We start from the raw sequence: 16,806 nt of genomic DNA on the forward strand, positions 1-16,806 counted from the left end.
GCGTGGAAGGGTGACACAATCACACTTGAGGCCCACAAAGAACAGTAAAAAACCTTTTTTTCCTGGCAGACTTTGCTGACGTTCCTCCAGCCCAGAAGAAACAAGGTGCCACAACTAATGAAAGTCACAAGGTAAGTGTAATGCATTAGAAATTTTTATAAATATCGCGTCCTTCCTGATTTTCTATCAACCTGTTCGATTATGCCATATAGGGGGAAAAGTGTGATAGAATTAATCAGCCTGCTGGAGTGAACGCTAAAGGAACAGATGAGCTTTGGCAAGGCTGTTGCTAGCATCGAAAAAGACAAACTGTGACAAAAAAAAAAAGTAGACCTAAATCCAGAAGCATGTCATTCAGAAAGTGAGACATGCTATGATTTATCAACGTAACAATTGATGGGAACATAGATCACCCATTTCAAAGTGTTGTCTCAGTGTAGATTAAGACTAGTATCTGTCATCAGGAAACAATGGGAAAAGAAATATGTTTGATAAAAGCAATTCTGTACTCTCTCGTAGACAGAAAACCGCTGTGTCGTTGGAATGGAAGTAAAGGATTTCTCTGCAGTTCCATCCTCAGCAACAAAGTGTTGTGACAAGAGGAAGTGCAAGTAATTAATAACAGCAGATCAAACGAAAGGAGTGGCTTTGCAAGAAGTGACTAATGTTTACTGTGTTTCAGAAAAGTTCAAATTTCATTGTAGAAAGAGGATGCTTGCATCGCCCCCAGAGTGCAACAGCAAACCCAGTGCACAGCAGGCGATGGCTTACCACTGTGGCACAACAGGGCAACTTTCCCTTTCAAAGAAAGAGCTGCTTTCTTCTCAGCGCAACAGCTGCTGCACACAGGGTCTCCAACATGTTAGCAGTTTTATTGTTGTATATAGAAAAAGCAATACCAAAGCATAAAACATGTAACAACTTCATGAACGTTTTGCCAGCAGCTGATACAATGGAAAGCGCATCTCAAAACAGCGGGACAGCAGAGTAAAACAAAAAACATGGAGCCAGTACCATCATGTCATTTGGCACATCCTTGCACTTACCTTAATTCCGTTTCAGGTCTTGGAAGGGAAGGCCAAAGCATCTTATTTGCTAATTAAGGTTTCACACAATCCAAACACTGTACAAACAAAGGACATCCCCAAATAGAGAAACCTGCCAGCCTTCATGACCTTGCCAACAGACTGATGTCTCAGTTCAGTGCTTTCACAACACAGATAGTGAAAGAACTCTGAACAACTGCATATACAAATGTGGATGCACACACTACCACTGTTCGTCATCCAAAAGTTACACCTCCCTATTTGAGTTAAGGACACTCCAGACATTCTGCAGACAGGGATAAAAAAAAAAAAAAAAAGACATTAAAATAACAGACCTCTATTTTTTATGGTGTGAAACAGCTAATGATAGTAATTAAGGATTTTAAAGTTTTTTTACCAAGTGGCATTATCTAAGACAGTATCATGCCTGTAATCTGTCCAGAGTCAATGAAGAACTGCTGATTAAGCCAACAAAGCAACAAAAAATGTCCGACGGCTTGCCATCTGCTCAAACCACTACATTACACCTCATTCCCCTAAATACAGCAATAAGCCACAACAGGATGCAGATGACCAGATTGTTTAGCTGTCGTTTCAGCTGAACACGCAGTGGCTGTTGATGTGTTACAGTAGACTCTCAAAACCAAACATGACATATCGCTGCTGGACAAATAGCTCCTTCAACATTATGCCTTGCCATTTTTGTGGATTGATTGTACCTATGCAGCAAGGTAAAGCATTAGGAGTTAGCCAAAATTTTGTGTATTATATTAAGTATTTGCATGTGTTTTTATTATACAAAACATACTGTTAAATGATCCATAAAAGCCTTGGCACTCACTCTCCCTTTGGTTAGAAGCCCAGCTACTCCTAGAAGAGCTTTTGGCCTAGCAGCTCCTTTCGGCTACTGTAATAAAAATTAGGCCTGGAATATTGAGTAGACTCTTGAGCAGATTCTTAGCAATCGAAGACAAGTTCAGAATAGCTGGAGGTTGCCAAATTGTTGCAGCTTGAAAAAGAAAATTGGTACATTCAAGGAAGGGAGCAATTTGGAGTTGTTATAAACCTTGGACACCATAATGATGGGCAAGAGTTTCTCCTCTCATTTCTCTTTCTCTTATCACTTCCCAGCTGTTTCTTCCACTTCCAGGTAGTTTCAATTTTTCCTTCCATTTTCACCCACACAGTTAACGAACAGCCTTCTAGTTGAGATTCTGCTGGTTTTAGAGATGACATACTAGCTGTGCATCCCTGCAAGACGGTGCATCTATGACCTTGAAATTTTCCAATTGCCAATCAGAAAATGCCTTTAAACAGTGTTTCCTGTCTCCCAAAGAGCATCTCTCAATTTTTAGCATTAGATATATACCACTTTTAACATCCAAAGTGTTGTGCAAGCATTAGCTAGCTAATACCACTCCTCTCCCAGCCCATACCCTGTTACTGTCTTAGTAACAGTTCCTCCATTTCACTGAAGCCAGCCTAGGGAGTTCTTTTTGCTTGCTCCTCTGCAGGAATATTAAAACAGAATAAGAATGAAGATAGCTGTTAATTTTATGTCACAGCTAGGAAACTGAAGGTCTTCAGATCACACTTTCTCCTCAGTCTTTTAATTGCAAAATTATACTTCAAGATTTGACACAAGTCTCTCACCTCCCTATTTTCAAGCTACTAGCAAGCAAAACCAGACAAAAAAACTATTTTTTTTCTAATCTGCAGAGCCTGCACAATGCTTTAATTTCAAATAGGTGAAATACTGCTAATTACTAGCATATTTAACAGTCCTTGCGATTTTACAAAGAGCTATGTCAAGCTAAACCAAATTATAGGTCAGAATGTGTTAATTTTTCATCATTATCACTAATTTCCTTTGTGGTTTACGTCCCTCACCGCCCCCAGCCCCCAATGTGTGTCTTACCAGGTTCTTTGAGTCTCTGGCCAGCATTGCTCAGCCACTCCAAATTATTCATCACACTAGATCCAGCAACAAGACATACACAGCATGCTCTTCTCACATTTTGTTTAAACTTTACATACAATAGCAGATAATAAAAAAATTTAGATTTTGAGGCAAGAGACACTGGAATTTGGGTGGAATCAGATGACTCACAGAATTATTGCTAAAAAAAAAGAAAGGGGATAAAAAAAGATTCTTGAGCAGACATAATGCCATTCTTCTTCTTCTGGCTAAGCACTAATCTAGACCCTAGAATACTCCCACTTCTAGATATGATGTTTAGCAACCCATTCCTAATTAAATTTTAATTGAAATGATGGGAATGTTACCTAAATAAGTTAGTTCATAACTTCCTGTGATCCTCTTCAGTTCCCACACTTCTTGCTTTTGCCATCAGACCTACATTAACTCAGCAGTGCTTTGACCAGCAGTGTCCTTAGATCCTTGCCTGGCATCCCAAGTTGTCCTGCCCCACCATGTAGCCACCCATGGCCTCCTTCCCTGCCATTAGACCCCACCTTCTTAAGATAGAGATGCATGCCCTGCATCTGCATAGCACCTAGCACAACCGGATCTTATCTAGAGTCCTGGCTGCGAATTATACAAGCAATAAATCATCAAGACCAATTTTTTTCTGCTGATTAATGTTATACAAGTTATGCCTGCCATAAAGTATAAACAGCATAAAATGCACCTCTTTGCATTCCAGCATGTTGTGGAAGACCATAAAAGCACTTAATATATTATTTAAGCCAGTTAAGCTAGATAGCACAACTGCAGTAATTAGCAACAATTCTCCAAATCCCCATATGCCAGACAAAGGATCATGTTTAGCATTTTCAGGCTGGTAGGAGGGAATCAGAACATTGCTGAAATTAAATGGCATGCACTGCTTTTTCTTCTGCCTATCTCAGCAGAGCCTATGTTTCACTACAGTTACCCCACTGCACTATCAATTCAAGAGACTGAAACCCATCATGTAAAGAAGGCTGGCCTTTTTTGTTGTTATTATTTTAAGCATAACAGGGTGTTCAATGCTTTAAGAAAGAGAAATGAAGCCACTTCTCTTGATAGCTACATTCTGTAGGCTGGAGGGGAATTTTCTTGCCTTTTTTTTTTTTTTTAATAAAACCAAAATAAAAAAAAATACCCCGAATACCTGACTTCCTCTGGAAAATCCATGAACTGAAGTGAGTGTTAAGTGGAAATTTAAAAATACTCCAAGCACTGGCCACCCTTCTTGCATACAGGGTCAGGCACAGGGCAGCGTGATGCGAGGCACAGGTACGGGAGCAGGAGAAAGACAGGAAACGCAAGGTGGGATGTGCACGAAGAGGGCATCAGTGACAGAGGGATGAGAGGTGAACACTACCAGGAGACTGAACTTCATTACCCGTTGCAACCCTAGCACACACCACTCGCCCAGAAGCCTCATCAGGCTACGTGCCAGCGGGCAGCCAGCCCAGCAGCACTGATTGTACTAGGAATCGTAGCCAGTCTGACACTCCTGTGCAAAGAACAAGATCACTGGAGCCAGACATCAAAATCTTCTATAGGAGCAGGGAAAGAAGACACAGATTTGAGAGCCTCTGCCATAAAGGGAGGCTTTGAAATTGGGGGTGCCATGACACAGAGAGGCCAGAGACCTGATGCAGGCAGTGTCCTGGCTCTGAGCCCCAATTGCTCCGACCAGTTGTTGTTTTCCATCCTCTTCGTATGCACAGATACAACAAAAAAGTTTTTCCCCCTCGAGTTGTTCAGAGAAAAGCCTCAAGACTGGGAACAAAAAGCAGGACAGGACAACCCCTTCTGGTGGCCTGACATTTTATTTCTCTGTTGCAAAGAGAGGAAAATCCCTTTTTATTCTTCTCCAGTTTTTATTATTTTATGGTTTATTTTATTGTTTTATTCCTCTCCATTGCAAAGAGAGGAAAAATCTCATGGGAGAGCAGCTGTTTGCTGAGGAGGGCTCCCAGCATGCCCAGGGCAGAGCTGTGAACGTAGGGCACAGGGCACACACAGAAGATCTGCAAGCTCCTCACTTCATCTCCCTGGCACAGAGCTGTGTGCAAGGGGGCTGGCACTTTGCTTTCTGAACCAGCAGAAAGGTTTTTCCTAGGAGTTAGTTTTCTTTATAGCCAACTGGAAAAAGCATCACCAAGTTCTGTACAGCCTCCCTGAAGGCATCCTTGTCTTGATGGGTATTTCTCTACTAGGTTGTCTCCCTCTCCCTCTCTGTTTCAGCTTGTTTTCTTCCATTTTGAGACTAGGAGAGCTCTTTCCCTGGCTCTCAGCACAACTGGGCTTCCCACCTGGTTATGCCCCCCTTTCTCCCTTGCTGTTGATTTCAAGCCCTCTCTTCCCTCCCAGGCAGTGCTTAGCTCTCCCATCTCTCCCTCATTTCTTTTTTTTGCTCCCTACCTCTACATTGTGGCTCCTATTTGGCTTACACATTCAGTGCCTCTCTGCACATCTTGCTCATCTCACGCAAACCCCTGCCACATTCCCCAGGCAGAGCTGACCTTTTGGCACAGGCATACCAGTCTCATAATTTTCAAGGCTTCTTCTGATAGTTACTAAGATGGTGGGTAAATTTGTTAGGGCGGGGGAAGTGGACAAGGCAGATATCACCTACCGCAGTTTGTATTACATGATCCAAAAGATTATCAGAAGAAGTTAAATTATTTTCAGTATTAAGATATACCCAACTTGTTATAGATTTGATTTTATAAGCAGCAAAGGGATGGGCTTATTAACATCTCATTAACAATGCCTATTTCAGTTTACGTGAAATAAAAACCTGAAAACTTCTGAAGCACAGTAAGAAGGAAAGCCTTTAACTATCCTGTTTCTCACAGGCTGCAAGCTGCGAAGTATGGAGGAAGCTGATAATGCTCTTCCAGTTCCTGAGTACTTCAAGCAGCTTAAAAAATAGTTATATGACATTAGCAAACATCATTAATAAGCTCACTAACAGCTGGCTGAAAAGCTAAAGACAAACATCTACAAAACTGTTGAAGTGTAAAATAATGTAGAAACACCTGAAGATACATCTATCGACAAGGAGGTGTCCAGCACGTGAGGTTAGTCACTGGTAGCTTTGGGCACCATGGAAGGTTTGGCTAGCTGTGTCTTCCAGTATGGGAATATGTGGACCACATCTGATCAGATTTTGCAAGACGAGATTAAGTGGATAAAATTGATGCAGAGGTATTTGTGGCTTCTACACACCACTGGTCACAAATTGTGTTTGTGTTCTTTACCACATTAGTTCAAACAAGTGATTAAATGAGCAACTCCCAACACTTAGCAAAAACGAACTGCTATGGTATATTAAGATGCCTCTAATAATGCCACATAACTAGGTCCAAATTCTTTTTCGGATCTCTTCCCCTGATACAAGATTTATTAACTTGAGCTGTATTTGTTGGCATCCACTGCAGGGAGAAGATGGGTCTCCAGTTGGCTGTGAAAGTTTTCATCATCCTTAAGCACCAGGAAAGGAATTTCCAGATCCAATTAGCAAAGCCTCCGCCCCTACAGTATGAGCAGTTGCGCCGAGTACCATTAATCACTCTATCAAATGAAGCGTTCACCACCCTCCTGGTAGGAACAAGTTACTGAAAAACATTCCTCATTACAATTACTATTTAGTATTACATTGCAATACATCTGGCAATGATGATTGGTTTTTATGTTTAACTAAACCACGTGTACTTGCAGTTGGCTTAACTATAATGTAAAATACCTGTATATTTACCTGCGTTTATCAGCTCTCCTTCCCTGTGACCTACCAGTAAATAAATATTGCATCAGATGCCTGCATATATTATATGCAACCTGACTCATCACATCACACATGATATTCATGCTAAATCTGTCTAAAGCAGCAAATAACAAACAGCAGCATAAACAGAGCATCTTCACAACTGTTTCCTTTTTGGCTACATGCTTACTCTTGCACTGGCAGTGCTGCTGGACTAGAGAAGTTGGTTAATGTTTGCACTTCCATGGCTCCTGGAAGACTAAGACACTCAAATAGTAGAAATTAATATTCACAAAAGAGCTGTCAGGGGAAATAGAAAAGTTTTCCCTAAGGTGCACAGTTACAATACAGTGTGTTTGACTGCCACTTAGGCTCCCTTTCCTTCACGGGGAGAAATATGAGATGCATAATCTGTTTGTACTCCTGACTTTTCCCCATCCAATTAGAACATTGTTTCAAAGGACTCTTGCCCTTAAGTAGGCAATGTAATCCAATAGATTTACATAGATGTGGTCTGGGTTATGCCATCTTCCGACATGACAGGCTTCAAAGTAAAAAGTAATGTCATCTTCCAGAGGGGCAGGGGGAAGGGATACAGCCACAGACTTCTGAGGACTCAAAGGCATGTCTCATGCCTGATCTCGCAGGATTGGACTTGTCCACGAGACCTTCTATGATGAACAAAATGAACTGAAATCTGACTAAGTGCTACCAAAAAAAATTCAAGAGACAGTTTATAGCTTCACTGGTCAGAGCACAGCTTTGAACATTATATATGGTTCAACAGTGAAAAAAAGGTATTTTGCAACCTCAGCTGTCTAGTCTCCTGCTCTGCTACTGTACCGAGTAATGTCAGAGAAGGCTACTAAGATCACTAAGATCACTGCTCCACTGCAAACCAGGTTAACGGACAACAACAAAATACAGTGAGATCCTCAGATGAAGACAGGCCAGGGAAGTCCATCTATACCTCCTGCTTGTATATTTATGGCTTTGGCTGAGCTCTGCAGCGTACACTGAAAGGTAGAAGAACAAAGACTGGGATTTTCAAGGGGAACTCAAGGCCTTCTCCATCCTCTGAAACATGATAAGCCAAGAGAGCCACTCCATGCTGTAGTCACATGCTCCACGGAAGCTGTAATCTCACAAGGACACAGATACGGCCATGCAAATATGCGTTATGCCTATGCTAACAACCGGGGTATGTCCCCAGAGCTCCTAAACGGCTTTTAATCTAGCTGCCAACATGTGTGAAAGCTTGTGCTGAACCAGCTTCATTTCTCTTGTGCTCCTGTTAGCCAGGAGCACACTACCCTTCGATACCCTGACTTGAGAGGTGAGAGCATAAGCTGGCAAATTCTTAGTTTAAACCTCTGGAGGTGACAAGGAGAGGAGCTGCCTGCCGCACTGGGGATGGATGTCACAATTGCAGGCAGCAAATACAGCAAGAGGGCAGCTGGTAATGGGCATTGAGAAACCAGCTGCATTTTCAACATCCCCTTCGATCAAACCACCTCCAACATAACAGTCCTTGCAAAAACCAGGCTGAAGCTAGCATAGCTAGCTATCCGTGCTATCACCACTGCTTCACTCTGCATAGCTTATCTCATGTTAAGTAATATAGAATACACTGTAAAATCCTAGTATAGGCTAAACAATTTGTAACATACCTCAGATGGTCAAAGCAAACCTAACTGCAAAGTGTTAGGAGGTAATTGTCTTTGCGTCTGCTCAGCACCAGCCTGTGCAAGGCTCCTGTGTCAGAGAGCTGACAGCAAAATCTCAGACGTGGGGGAGGCAGAAAGCAGACACAGGAGGGAAAATGCCGCAAACATCTTAAGGGGAGGGCTTGTCTTAATGGATTTTTGTCATTATTGAATTCAATCACAGGTAAAAGCCAAACTTCCCTAAGACAGCTTGAAAATAAGAACCCGTCTCTGTTTCAAGACCCATCAATAGGTACTTTCGCAAGGTTACTACCTGCACCAGGCATTTGGCTCTGCGGGTGCTCAGCATCGCCGGATGCACAGAGAAACGCTTGACCAAAAGCATCCAAACTTCTGCCAAGAGCAGTGCTGGTCCCTCTGCACAGCCATTCTGGGGGGGACCTCAGAGAGAGGGGGCCTTTGTACAGCCTTCGAGACGACTCCCAGTGCCAGAAGCGACCTGGCACAGGAGCACAGCTGAATCACAGCTGCAGCAATTACACTAATTGTCCAAGGGACAAAACAATTGCACTTGTCTGACTGGTCAGGGCATGACAGGAGCCCGACACATTTTTCTTTGTGAAAGCATTTTGCCTTGAAGTAAATTTCCAAAACAAAGTCCCTTTAACTCCAAGCCTTTCCAGACTTCTTCCTGGCAAGTGCAATTTATTCTTTCTAAAAAGAAGAGCTTTAAAAGAGATGTTACTCAGGAGAGTGAGATCTCGCTGCTGTTGGCTTTCACTGCCATCTGTGAAGGAGGTAACCCTGAATTTCCATTACACTGTGATGAAAATTGAGGTCTCAACTCAAACCAGCTCCCTGAAAAACACCTAGGGTGCAGCCCAAGGTCCCTTTTCCTTGTTGCATCTCTGTTCCCCATCAAATGGGACTGCCTCGGTTAGGGGGATCATCCCCAGCCCCATGTCAGCCAAGCTGCCTGGCCCCTGCCTCGGGGCCGGTGCTGAATGGTTCAGCAGCTGCGGTGGGAGAGCTGGAGAAAGGCCTGTCTTGAACTTACTGGTGCACAAGCTGTGGAGGAAAATTGTGATTGCTCACACCGGGAGCTGCACCCACACTCACAGACAGCCAATGCAGCACACAGAGCCACGCATCTGACTTGGAAAGAGCTGCACTTTGCACCACCTTCAGAGGCCAAAATAATCCAGACTGATGCACAGTTACAGGTGCTGGACTCGCTGCAGGTGCAAACCCAGCACCAACCAAGAGCCCCAGAGACTCCACCAAGCTCCAGGTGCAAACAAAGCAAAGCAAGAGGCCTTTCCCTCCCATTGCCCACAGGAGCCGTTGACAGCATTGAACATCCTGACCATTACCAGCAAGGAGAAAATTCAGACTTTTCTGCCTATTTCTTTGGGACCACAAATCAATGGCAAAACTGATGGGGAGAGGGGACTTTGCCCCAGAGGGCCACAGTGTTGCGGAGCTGGAGGACCCCAGCAGTCCCATGGCTGGTGGAACTCGGAACCGGTGTCCGGGCACCCTGGTCACCTTGGTCACCCCAGCACCTTTTGGTCCAAACACAGCTCCGTGGCAGTTTTCCTTTCCTACCTGGTGCGAGTGAGGCCCCGGGGAAGGGAGAGGGGGTCTGTGTGCCATGGAGGAGACGGGCTTTAAGGATGAAGTGGACAAAGCCAGGGCAAGGGATGGCAGCAGGAACAGTATGGACAGCCAGGTGAGCACAGGCAAGGAGATCGGCACGTAGTGAGAGCAAAGCAGAGTCCAGCTTCAACTTCACCTCTGAAATGTGGCTTGGGATCAAATTTGCAGAGAAGTAATCTTCCAAGGGAGCAGAGCATGTCAGAGGAAAGGACTTCTCTTCCTACACACTTCAGCGTGTTTTAAAAGGCAACATAAGCTTGTGTTTAAGTCAGCTATATAAGTGTTGCTTTCCAAAAGATAAGTGGGGGAGTTACCTAAACAAATGTTGACATAGGGGAAACAGCCATTGCCCTTTGCAAGAGAAAATATCTCCTTCCCCGGACCAGAGAGATGCAAGTGGCTGGGGATTTTAGATTGTTTCCAATCTGGCTTTGCAGTAGGTCAGCCATGGTACCTTTGCCATCAATAAAAGCTGCGGATGGAGCAGCGTGGCGTTACAATGAGCCCATTGTAACCACATATTTCCACTTAACACGTGACTGCCAGCCCGTATTTGATTAATGCCATTAGGAACGAGTGGCCATTGTTTACCTTGTAATTTATTAGAGGTAGGCTTTCCAAAAGGGACTTCAAGTAGACACCTAATTCTTATGGACTTTTAATTATAATTGAATTAGCTTCATTAAGCACCTCTGAAGAGAGGATGCAAGATTTGCATGAACTGGGAGACTAACCTATGGCTTTGGCAATTTCTAGACCACAGAGAAGGATCTGGCTGGCACAGCGGTGGAGGCAGCCTTTGTAACGGGCAGTGCGAGTGCTCCGCCACAAAAGACTCCGCTCATCTGCTGCGCAGACGGCCTTGATCAGGACACCTTTAAAATTGTGAGATACTGAATAGAATTTAGGAATAGAAAAAGTCAGTGGCATCTCAGGTTCTTGAGAGAGAGGGAGCAAATAAAACCCAGGAGTTTGGCAGAGGGAGCAAAAAGGCAGGACAAGACACCTCATTCTGTAGCTTTCCTCCATGTCTGAAAGTTTCTACCTCATCATTCGTTTCCAGTCATCTGAACATCACACTTTAAAAAAACCACTTTTTTAGTTTTTTTTTTTTAAAAAAATCACAAAAAAACCCAAAACAACAACCACCAAATAATTACATTTCACATACACTGTTAAGTTTTTCAAACAAGTACTGCTACATTATTTCACATGATGCCACGTGCTCCCCGGCTATGGTGGTTTGGTTCCTCTGCATCACTTACACCGCAGCCACAAAGCTCCATCTCATACTATCCTGCCCCACTGTGGGATACAACCCTCCCGTTCCTGGTGCATCATGGCATAACCACACACAGCCCCAGTCACAGTCCAGTTCACATAACAGACAAAAAAAAAAAAAAAAAGAGACGGACAAAAGGGAAGGCATCCAGACGCAGCGTTTGCTCCTGCATCACGTGCAAACATTTGCAACACATCCCAGGTTTGGCCACAGGAAGAAGCAGCGTGAGAAAAGCAGTAAAGCAGTTCCCTTTCCCCCTCCCTGCAGAACAACAGCTCTTTTGTAGCCTGAAATTTCTCTCTTTCGCCCTACAGTGTTAAAAAGGAATTCCCAGTCTTGGAAAACCCTCAATTCCCTTTTCACGTCACCTTCGCCCTGGGTGTCACCAACCTTGGGACAGGAGCGACTCCTGCAGAGCGATGGGAGCACCTAACAGAGGTCCTGCTGAAGACCCACGTCAGCTCCCCCTGTCCACACAGAGACGCTCACCAAAACACAACACTCCTTTAGAGCTTTCCCAGCCAGCTATTTAATCAGTTTATTTAGTGAAAAGGAATGCCTGAGGCCTGGGTTTAAAGTGCTGAACACCTATGCCAACACTCTTTCTTTACAGTGCAAGGAGTTTTTGAGACCCTTTAAGAAGCCACTTAGGAAACTGCATTTGCCCCAGCACCTCCCCACAGAGAAAAAACTGAAGTACACGAAGGAAAGTTTGACCATAATCGGGGACCGCATCGATCTGTTTCTCCAGCGGTACTGCAGAGCCTCGGAAGTCAAGCACTGGCAGAAGTAAGGGTCTCTTACGCGGCACCGGCGGTACTGCACCGGCAATGCTCCCAGCGAGACGGGCTCCTGCCCCTGCTGCTCCCAGCGGGCATTTAGACACATGCTTTGACCCTACATTTCCGGGCTCTGGAAATGAGATTGGGTGTCAACAGGAGACTTCTATAGTTTGCTTCAACTGCTGAATGCTCACAAATTTTACAGGTAATTTTAGCAGAGGCCGTGTGGCACTTACTCCTGCCCAGAGCGAAGCTGTCCATCAGCAACATCCCTTTACAAGTAAAGGGGCTCTTACGTGGCAATGAGAGTTGATAGATAACCCTTCCTATGCTTAGGGAAGAAAATTGTTTAAAAGTTTATAAGCTTTGGGGAGAAAAAAAACAAAGGGGGAGAGGGGAGAGAGAGGAAAAAAGCCATGCAAAGGGTATGTCAGTGGTTACACTTGCCACACCAGAACTAGGGAGCAGAATGAGGAGGAGGAGGATGAAGGTTGTACTCACATGCACAATCCATGTGTCTTTTCCCAAGGAATTTCTGGCAGTTTGTCTCCCTCTTCTCAGAGATGGATGCAAAGCAGCTGCAGAAGCTGTATAAGTACATCAAGAACAATCAAATGGATAAGCTTCTGGTAAGCGAACAGGAAATTTAATACCCCACAAGGTGTTCCTGCTGTGCTAACTTTAAGGGGATAACTATACCATGCAGCTTACATGGGTTGATCCATGTCAAAGGAGAATCCTCCTACCGAGAAGCCTGTTTATCCAAAGGCCACAAATCCTGCAGATATTGCCAGTTCCTACCATAACACAGGCACTGAGCTATCGCAACAGCCAGTAGCTTTCCCTGGCTAGCTCTGGGAAGCGGAGCCGGTGTCCCCAGCACTGCAGTTTACAGTTTTCAGAGCTCTTCACTGATCTCATGTTTCCAGTCATGCTTTACAGACCAAATCTGATCCGTAGTTTTGTCTGATAATATAAAAGTTAAACTTTGCAAGAAGCAACTAGTTCAGGTAAAGCCTGTGCTTGCCAAAGCTAATTTCTGTGCCTGAGCACCAGCTACACATGGAAACTGTAATGAACAGTTTCCCAAGAACACCGACTGCAAAGGGTTAACCCATTTAAGCACATTCATAGCCAACCATAAACATATCTCCTGAGCAAAGGCTGAGTACACCAGGAAGTTCAGAGGTCCACAAGAAACACATACTTTAAGAAGTTTATTAAAAAGAAATTAAAAACAGATCTACAATTAAAAAAAAAAAAAAAAAAAAGGAGTCAACTAGGAAATTGTTTTGAGTAAATTAGAAAACGGCAGCCGGCAAGACCTCATGGGTTACTAGAGCACTGCTTGCTTCACGTTAAAAAGGGAGCTGTGGTCATCTGATAGCTGGCAGTGATAAGGCCATAAATAAGTTCGAGGCCGCAGGTAAACAGCTGTCTCCTGCAGTCAGAGAGAAAGGGGGAAACTGGCCATGCAGTTTTTGCTTTTAGTTTACGGGGAAGCAAAACCATTTATTTATTTTTAAGGCTCTAAAAAGGTATTCCAAAAACGAGGAAATCAAACCTCTTGTAAAAAAAAAAAACCCAAACACAAGTCCCTGTTGATAGCATGAGACGCCGGAGATTAATTGGGAGATATTAAAAAAAGCAACTGGCAGCTCCGGGAGGCAGGCGGCGACAGGCGTTCTTTCTCCCTTAAACTCGTGAGTGCTGCGGAGGGTGAATCGAGCTCCATTTCCATCACGGCCCTTCTCAGAGGCCCAGCCAAGCCCAGGACACGACCTCGGCTAAGGACAAGCCCCGCTGCTCCCGCAGGGTAGGGGTAGGGGCAGGCTGAGGGTAGCTCCCCATAGCCACCTCGGAACAAGCACTAAAAAGCAAATAACCTCCCCAAACGCCTTCCCATCCTCTTGTTCCCCAAAATAAAAAACACAACCAAAACACACAATTCCACATCTTCCTTTCCAAGGAGGAGGGAAAAAAAAAAAAAAAGGAAAAAACCGAATGGTGGGTGACAAGCATTAGTCACGCTGCGTCGTGCGCTATCGGGATGCACCGGCGCGTGCCGAGGAGCGTGCATCAACCTGCAGCCAGCAAGAGCCTGCCGGCTACGGCTGCGCAGCGTTGGGGACCAGGCTGCCTCCAAAAAGGCCGGCAAAAGCAGCGACAAATTCTGCCGTTATGTAACGGTTGACAAATGCCTTTTGTTATGCAAGACAAGTGGGAGAAAAATAAGCATCTTTGCCCTTTGTGGGAAGGGAACAGCAGTCGGCTCCCTGCTAGAGCATAAACAACAGGCTGTGGATCTGGGGGGGACCGGCGCGCTCTGTGCAACAGAAATAGATTATTTGGAAACGCCTCATTATTTAGATGAGTGAGCATAAAAATACAGAATCAATATGTAATTAGTAAGCAATTGAGGTTGTGAGCGTGGTAATTTGATAATTTTGGGAGTTTTGTCAAAGGAGAGAGGCTAGCGAGCAGCTGTCCGCTAGCCTTGTTCACCAGTTGTCTTAAAATTAGGGATCTATGTCCCCTTCCCTCATATTTGGTCTTCTAGGCTTTTTAAAAATGATTATTAAAAAAACACAACCACATTTGAATTTAAACACTAGTCCCAAAACTGTTTTTAGACTTACTGAAAATACCAGACCAGACCCACTTCTCAGCTTAGAGCTAGAACAGAGCATCATTTTCCTTTGCAATCTGCTGGCTCCCGTACGCGTAGAAATCAGCCCCTCGTTTCAGTCTGAAAGAGTAAAGAAATAAGTCTTCTGGGCTATCTGAGACTCTGGAAGTTGTTTTGGGGTTTGTTTGTTTGTTTTCTGTTTTTTTTTTTTTAAAAAAAAAAACCACAAGTCAAACAGCATGACCACTGGCAACACAAAAGTTATTTTTCCCCGGGATTGCCCGGAAGGCTGCGCAGCGCAGGCGGCCGCTCTCCATCCAGCTCCGTGGTACCATCCCACCACCCTCAGGGATGTTCAGCGCAGGGACCCACCGCCACCCCCAGCTGTCCTCCCAGTGCTGAGTGCCATAAAGCGACAGTGACATCCAGTGGCAGCGCACACCCGTCCACAGCACCCCCCCGCCCGTGGCAGCGGGGCTGAGCAGCACCCACGTCCCATTGCACACGCTTAAGCCTTGGTTCAAACGCACCGTCAGCTACTGACCATCTCCTCAAAGTGCCTGAAAAGTGAGAGTCCTCTCGCTAGTGTGCTGAGAAGGGTTCTTGCTTTAAAACACAAATTTTAGGTGCTTGGGGAGACTGGGCTGGGTGAGCCAGGCTGCACAAATAGCTGCGCTGGGCTGGGCATCAACGCAGGGGAACAGAGACAGCACAGAAAAAACAGCTTTGCAGAGTCCAGCAGGACTCGCTGCTGGGTGGGATGGAGCCTCAGATCTCAACTGCAAGGAACAAACACTTCGCAGGGCGAGGATTTGTGCAGACAGCACAGTCATTTCTCAGCTCATTGTTGCTACCACCCAACAGGACCATGGTTAAGCAAGAGTTATTGCCCAAGCATGAGTCAATGTGTGGTGTTTGCTCATATAAATATCTTTAAAAGTGTTTTTTGTTCTTTTTTTTTTGTTTTTAAAGCAATCATGCTGTCCTTCAGAAAATCCAGATTCAGTTCCAGGACTCGAAGAAAAGAAACTGAAGCAGCTTTACATCACTTGGGGTCTCTGCAGAGGTTCTGCAGGAACACCTGGGTCAGAGATGGTCACCACCAACACACCCGCGAAATCACTGCCCAGCAGCAAGAATGACAGATGAGAGGTACTGGCATAGCCAGCGTCACATTGGCACCAAGCAGGAAAAGCATTTCCTTGCTCAAGTAGAGCCGTCTACACTTGGCATTTTTGCAAAAGGATCAGCAAGTGAAGACGTGATCAGTGGTGGAGCTAGAGGAGTTGGGCAGGTTGAACTGCTGTCTCTGAAGAGACACGGGAGTAGGAAAAACAGCAGGAAGAGAAGCTATATCGCATAAGGCAGTAGTAAGGAAGGAGAAGACATCCCCCTTTGTTGGCCCACATCAGTTGGCATTAATTAGTGTGTCTTTACATAGCAATCTGGATGCTCAAAACATACTTGTGGTTTGCCTTTGGGCCCAGCCTAGCAAAGCCACACACGCTTGTCTTCTGGAGCAAAAATGCAGACCAACCTGTAGCAGGCGTGTTTGCTAACCAGAGTCACTGGCAGCCTGTTTACTCCAGCCAGACTCCGGCAGACGCAAACCCCGAAGGAGGAATGAAAAAGGGACATTAGAAGCAATTGCTGACGAGATTGGCTTTGCCACAAACAGGTGCCACAGTCTGCCTGCGGAAGGAGGATTTGTCCCACATAAGCCTATTTTCAAGCTGGTAAAATGCAATCACATGTCCTGTGGGAGTTCTCATGCACTCATAACCATCTTGCTTTTCAACTCTTTTCTCCCCAGGCTCTCTATTTACCTCTAAAAAAGTCCAATCTGGTATGTAACAGCTCTGAAGGAGCACTTAAAAATCCAAATTGATAAACTAAAAGTCAAAAAACAAGAGCTAGCTAGACAGCATGATCTGGGAGGCTGAGTAGGAGTCCCACACTAACCTGCTGGCTGAGCGGCTGCAGGCAATCCTCCTCCGCTTGTCTGCTCCCCTGTAAGA

At 44.8% G+C, this 16,806-nt stretch overlaps 1 protein-coding gene across 1 annotated transcript; it reads left to right on the forward strand.

Moving 5' to 3' along the window:
• Positions 1-10,090: 10,090 nt before the first annotated feature.
• On the forward strand, positions 10,091-15,937 carry CHCT1 (CHD1 helical C-terminal domain containing 1). The gene is made up of 5 exons (XM_075169113.1): positions 10,091-10,168; positions 10,852-10,980; positions 11,991-12,166; positions 12,689-12,788; positions 15,761-15,937. The coding sequence occupies exons 1-5, from the start codon at positions 10,091-10,093 to the stop codon at positions 15,935-15,937; spliced, it is 660 nt and encodes a 219-aa protein (XP_075025214.1).
• Positions 15,938-16,806: the final 869 nt, after the last annotated feature.

The sequence above is a fragment of the Calonectris borealis genome, chromosome 19 (genome assembly GCF_964195595.1).
Source record: "Calonectris borealis chromosome 19, bCalBor7.hap1.2, whole genome shotgun sequence".
Classification (NCBI taxonomy): domain Eukaryota; kingdom Metazoa; phylum Chordata; class Aves; order Procellariiformes; family Procellariidae; genus Calonectris; species Calonectris borealis.

Coding starts and splice junctions, on each gene's coding strand:
- CHCT1 (XM_075169113.1), top strand. CDS start 10,091: ATGGAGGAGACGGGCTTTAAGGATGAAGTGGACAAAGCCAGGGCAAGG. Junction 10,169..10,851: donor GGAACAGTATGGACAGCCAG/GTGAGCACAGGC, acceptor GGCAATTTCTAG/ACCACAGAGAAGGATCTGGC. Junction 10,981..11,990: donor ATCAGGACACCTTTAAAATT/GTGAGATACTGA, acceptor CTTTCTTTACAG/TGCAAGGAGTTTTTGAGACC.